The 6,347-nt window shown below is 41.4% G+C and overlaps 1 protein-coding gene across 5 annotated transcripts in view; it reads right to left on the bottom strand.

Moving 5' to 3' along the window:
* Nucleotides 1–1,450: 1,450 nt before the first annotated feature.
* DPP8 (dipeptidyl peptidase 8) overlaps nucleotides 1,451–6,347 on the bottom strand; it is a 58,628-nt gene continuing 53,731 nt past the window's right edge. For 4 of the 5 annotated variants that reach the window (XM_053670041.1, XM_037155585.2, XM_037155586.2 and 1 more), the window contains one exon: nucleotides 1,451–5,564. In XM_053670041.1, the coding sequence (XP_053526016.1) occupies nucleotides 5,442–5,564 (123 nt within the window). In that variant the 3' untranslated portion in view covers nucleotides 1,451–5,441. The remainder of the gene's footprint in view (nucleotides 5,565–6,347) is intronic. The other variant, XR_005083983.2, reaches the window with a different exon arrangement.

Raw genomic sequence — 6,347 nt, 5'->3', positions numbered from 1 at the left:
CTCAAGTCTGGGAGCCAATTTAGAGAGCACCTTTCAGTGAGAAGCACTCAGCAAACGCAGCAATCCCATTGCCTGAGTCGAAGCTCAGTCCCACCCACTCCAAGTCAACGGGGGCTCAGCATTTCCCAGTGTGGCAGTGCCAGGGCACCCAATCTGCTGCAGACAGAACAGGGCTGATGAACAGTTACACCCTGGCATTCCCACGACCACTCAAGACCCCCAGTCAAGTTATGGCTGGGTCTCATACTGCACCTGTTTCTACTCTGCTCACCCAGACGGACCATGGGATTGAACGCTGTTTCCTCCTAACCACTGAGTGGGTGAGGTCAGGCCAAAGGGAAGTCCCCAAGGCTCCAAGGCCACAGCTCTTGCTCTGATCTGGCTGGGGCGCTGGAGTCCTAGAGACACGAGAGTCTGGGCTTCAGAAGTCTTTGCAGAATGCTTATGGCCAGGTTGAAAGCTGATTCTTGATTAGCATTAAATCCAGGCTGAATCTGAGACCAAGGTGGTCTGTTTCTGAGAATGCCATAAATGTATTATGGGTATGCTGAGATATCTGAGAGCTGGGTGGGCCTGGCTGGTCACTTCTGGCTACGAGCTGTCTCAACAGGTTACTAGGTTAATCCAGTGTACCTCAGTTTGTCCCAGAGTGTCACACAAATGTCTTTTTTTTTTGGTCATGAGGTGAAAAGGTTAGGAAGTATTGCTCTATAGCATTGCTGTTTAAAGATTACCTTTATCCCTAATAATTTTTGTATATAGATTTAAAGTTTAAGACCCAAATACATAATACAGCAGTGGTTCTTTAAGATTATTATTCTTTTGAGAATCTGATAAAGCCAAAATCCTTCTTCCCAGAATGCACCTCCACTCATTCACACAATATTTTGCATACAAATTCAGAGGGTTATAGAATCCTAGTAAAGTGTCTGTTCTGGAAAGATGATCATATGAGTCAACATTTATTAATTTTATAAGAGTTCATCTGCTTCTCCCCCCCCCGCCCCTTTCTCTAGTACAGCTTCAAAAGACTAAAGAATTGTCCAAGAAAAAATCTGAAGAAATGATTATACTGAACTCCCTTAAAGTTTTCTGGGGAACACGCAAAAACTACCATCCACTCTAAGTGGTACTCCCAAGAAGCACCCAGCTGCTCAGGGAGGGTATGCTAATTACTGGCTCCAAGTACCACCTCCCCCTGCTACATGAATTGTGGGGCACTAGGAGCCACTCGCAGGCTCGAGCGGTGCTCTGCACACCCGTCTTTGGGCGGGAGGCACTTTTGGGTGGTGGGTACAGTACTAGGAGCCCCATGTCATCACCTTACAGTCTCCCTTCTCCACCGCAAGCACATGACCTTGCTTATGTGTGTTCACCACTCCACACTTGCCATTAATCGAGTCAGGATTGTTCAAACAGAGAATAGGGGAAAGAAGAACATTTACATCAATTAATTTTAGCAGCATCTTTATTGCAACAAAGAACCTGTAATAAAATGCAACAAAACTAATGTTTTGCTTTACATGATTAAAAGCTATGTAGCTGAAAATGAGAAAACTCATAAACTTACTGGTGTGAGACATGCAATTCTTTTTATACAAGTCAATGCTTAAAGCAGCAGGCACTTTATGTCTAAAATTAAAGACCTGAACTCCAATTGTGCTGAATACAACATAAATTTGTACTTGGGTTATTTAAAAACAAACATACAAACACTACTTTTCCTGTCTGTGAGGGACTTCTGAAATGATTACCCAAAGCTGTCTCTGGACAGAATAAGGAGGAGCCAGCACCTTGCACTAACACGTCTCCACACTTCAGGCTGCGTGATGGACAGGCGAGGCTGGGAGGGGTTGGGAAGGTGGACGTCAGGGAAGTCTCCTTATTCCTTCATGTCTGCTGGGAATGAACACTAACACCTTAGTTTAGACAGGGCCATGCCTCTTTTCTTACTTCGAGCTGCGCCAAGGCGGGCTCCCAGGCCTCAGCAAGCACTCTATATCCCAGTCCCCAAATCCCTCCACTACACCAAGGACACATTCAGTACAATTTTCATGAACTTCAGAATGTCATAAACTAATGAGAAGTACTGCTTCATTAATAAGCATGCTTAGCATTTACTTTAGAATGGAAAAATTAACCATTTTATGTTATCTTTAAAATGCTTCATAGGAATATATTAATAAATATTTCTTTAAAAATTTGCCTTTTCTACATATTTAACTACCATGAGTCAGGACATCTGAATGGAGTCTAGTACCGACTGAACACCGGCCATGGGTATATATTCTCCTCTCTATAGATGTAGGTTCCTCTTCTAACAAAGAGTATTAGATTATATCAAAGATATAACAGTTTGAAAAACATATGATTCCATAGTAAGGAGAGATCTTATAGGAATCATCCCACCTAAAACAGAACGATGTTACAGAGAGGTGGGATACACCTTCCGTAAGGAACAAAACGGAGTAAAAAAAGTAAGCCTCATCACCTGTATCTCACTCTTTTAAAAAGTAATGCATGCACTGTGACTTCGTCCTCTGGTATGAGGCTTTGGAAATGACCCAAGAACGGCAGAGAGGAGAGACCTTCATTCCAAAAGGACTCTCCAGACAAAAGGGATACACAGTTAACAACCCCTGCTTCTTTTAGGGTGAGAAGGGACCGACAGTTATCACAGATAAGCAGCTGTCTTGACTATTGTTTTAGGTTCTTTTAAATCAGTCCAGTGCAAAACTTGCCTATTATTTTCTTAATCCAACTCCACTGTCTATAGAAAAGTTTCTTAAAGCAGCCCACAAATGCCTTGCTTTTAGAACCACCTGGAAAGTTTCTTAGAAATACAGATTCCTGGTCTCCATCCAAATTTCTAAGAGTGAGGTTAAAGACTGTATCTGTCTTAGTTAAGTGTCCCAGATGAATCTTAGATTTTGAGTCCCACTGGCTGAACAACGGATAAGTGACCCTACCTGCCAGTGACTGATCAAGTATGCCCATTCATCAAGGCTGCAAAAACGCTGTTTCATGTTTAACCTCGTGCCTTTTGTCTCTCACCCAAACTGCCACTACTTTTATATACTCTTGCCTTTTAAATTGTTGCTGTAGACAGGGGCCCTACAGGTTTAGTGGTATTTCTACTGATTGCTTGAATTGATTATGATGTCTTACACATTAGTTTGAAAAAACTGAATTCAGTCGAGCTGTCTTTCTGCAAGTGAATTCAGTCAGGTATTTCCCCTTCAGAAAGAGACCGGCATTTAAGTGACCGAGAATTGTAACAGAAGCATTCCTCGTGACAGGAGGAAAGGAGAAGGCAACATGCAAAAGGAAAACCTGTGAATTCCAGAGTGCGTGAGGTTTTGTAAGGTTTGTTTGGTAAAATAAGAGATGCTATTTTAAAGAAACAGCCTGAATGGGCGAAGGGCTTCAAATGCATAGCTAACAGCCACTGTCCAAACCATTTCTACCTGGCAGATTAGGGTAAGGATGAGATCCCTGGGGCCAACCAGACCACAAAAAATCCAGCTTTCCATCGTCAAATATATGCTTAAATCATGTGGGAAAATACGTGGGGAAGAAAAGTTACCCAAATCAATTTAACTTAACATTGAAAAAATAGAAACAAATCTTGACACGGGAAAGTACCATGAACGAGAACATCAATACACACACAGACCAAAGGGGAAAGTGTGGTGCCTATTACACAGGACACACCTACAAACGGAAAACCCACCCCCCTTCCGAGAACAGAACCCCAGGTCACCTGCCATCCCGCCCTCAGTGAGGAAGCCCACCTCTGCCACACAGTTGCCGTTCTTAACTAACTGAGGCTGGGCCCTCTATGGGAGAAACCTACTCTGTGTAGTGGTCAGAGAGAGAAGAAAAGCTATTTTCCCTGGAGCGTTTTTTAAAAGTACTGGTAACAACTTTCCAAACACGGAGGCTTGTGATAAAAAGGGTCAAATTCATAGGTGCATCCTCTGCCTGTGGCTCCAATGTGACCCACCCCAGCACCCAAGACTCTAAGGGACAGACCCCAATCAGCACCTGAAAGCCTATGAGCTCCCTCAGCAGTCAAGTGCTAGAGCTAACCCAGGAACTGTCACGGCCATTCAGGAACTTGTTTATATGGGCTTTGAACACTGAAAGAGAGAGGTTGGGATCAGTTTATGCTAAAGAGGTTGTTCTGGAAATCTCTTTAAGCTCATAATACCGAAATTATGTTCAAATGATTTAAAAAGGATGAAGGCAGTTTAAATTTGTAATGTTTCTAAAACTAAAAGAAAATAAAAAATTAAACTTAGAATTATGAAAGTAACTCTTAAGAACTTTTCCTCTCCTGAATAACATTAGTCTGTAACTGTGCTGGCAAGAGAGTAATTTTTAAATTCTGGTTTCCTAACATTTTGGGAATTTAAATCTTACCTTCCAAACTTTTCATGAGTACTTGTGGTCAAATTATACTTCTGCTTGGTTCTCAGGCAGGCCCTCGCCTCCCGCTGCCTGTCGCCCGCCATAGCCGGATCTCCCTGCCCCACCGCGATTCCCGCTCGTCTCCCTGAAGCCCTGGAACATTTTATTTAGAAAATACCCAGTGGAAACTGGCACCGCTGTTTTCTGAAGAATACAAGTGAATGTGTACTTTTTCCCTTTTCCTAAAGGAAAAGAAATTGCCTATAAATATTCAAGCTCTAATAGTTTGATTAAAATTTTTCTGCCTGTAATTATCAGTATTATAAGACTAGTTAAATCCATGCTACATATAGTTACTCGCCTTTATGCGAAAGGAAAACTCACTCTGTCATATCATCGAAGAGAACTATTTATCCTAGATACAGTTAAAACTGGCTAAAGACCGGCCAGAGCCTGAATGAAACAATGGAAGTGTCTTTAGGAGGCCACTACGTTTTTCTTGAAAAATCATTAATGACTGGTTAAGTCATGGGTTTAATAGTGATTAGTCCATAACATGCCGGATATACCCCAAGCAATGAAGCATAAGCTATTCAATTACATTTAAGTGCTATCAAATCTGTAACTAGTCAGAGATTCTGGAATTGAACCAAACCAATCACTAATATCATCATATTTTAACAAACTCAGAAGTATACTGTAAAAATACACTAATTAAGTCCATGAGGTTTATAATGCTATTAAAAGTGAAAATAAGGTAACAGGGATACATAGTGATAATGTCTTCTGTCAGTAATTCTCAAGGTATTGCTGGATCCCTCAGAAATGTGTCATTCAATTTCCTGTGTGTATGGTTAAGGTATTAGATTACTATCCACAAGCTGTTGATGTCTGCATGGCACCAAATACACTCCCGGAAGTAGATGTTATGTATCGAAATGTGATGATCAGTTCTATGCTCTCCACGGATTAAACCTCCTCATTTGGTCAAACAGCCAGTGCACACCAGAGTCCTACACAGGTCAGAACTATATCACTTTCAGAGCAGCAATGCGTGATCCAAGGTTTTCTTGAAGGTAGTGCAAAAGATGCAGTTCATAATGTTCTCCAGATTCAGGAACTCTTATGCTGTGTCTCTCCTGAGGATAGATCTTAACAACAAAAATTAAAATATAAAAAATAAGAATTTAATAATACATCTTCCAAAAGCTTTCCAGAGATTTCCCACAGGATTAATAACCTAGCACACACCCTCTCAGATGTTATACACATACATCCTATCTAAAGGCCCCTCTCTTCTTTTTCAATTAATTTTTTAACGGCATGTTATTTTGTATTCGTTTCAGATGTACAGCATACTGGTTAGACAATCATATACTTTACAAAGTGGTCCCCTCGTAGTTTCAAGAACCCAGTTGGCGCCTTACATTACATGCCCGTGACTATTTCATGACCACCAATTTGCACGTCTCAATCCCTTCACCTTTCTCACCAGCCCCACGACCCCTGTTCCCTCTGGCAACCATCAGTCTGATTTCTGTATCTATGAGTGCGCTTCTGTTTTGCTTGTTTACTTTGCGCTTTGGATTCCACATGTAAGTGAAATCATATGATATTCTGTCTGACTTATTTCGCTTAGCATGATGTCCTCTAGGTCCATCCACGGTGTTGCAAGTGGTAAGATTTCATTCGTTTTTACGGCCAAGTATATCTCACTGTGTATACGCACCACAGCTTTTTTATCTATTTGTCTACTGATGGCACTTGGCTGCTCCCATGTATTGGTTGTTGTAAATAACGCTGCAAGTGGGGTGTTGGAAAAACTAGACAGACACATGCAAAAAAATTGAACTAGACCACCTTCTTGTGCCATATAAGAATGAACTCAAAATGGATTAAAGGCTTAAATGTAGGCCCTCTCCTTGTTTTATAAT

Source organism: Artibeus jamaicensis, unplaced genomic scaffold (assembly GCF_021234435.1).
Source record: "Artibeus jamaicensis isolate MK-2021 breed Jamaican fruit bat unplaced genomic scaffold, CSHL_Jam_final contig_548, whole genome shotgun sequence".
Lineage (NCBI taxonomy): Eukaryota > Metazoa > Chordata > Mammalia > Chiroptera > Phyllostomidae > Artibeus > Artibeus jamaicensis.
This window is presented reverse-complemented; position numbering and strand designations above follow the sequence as displayed.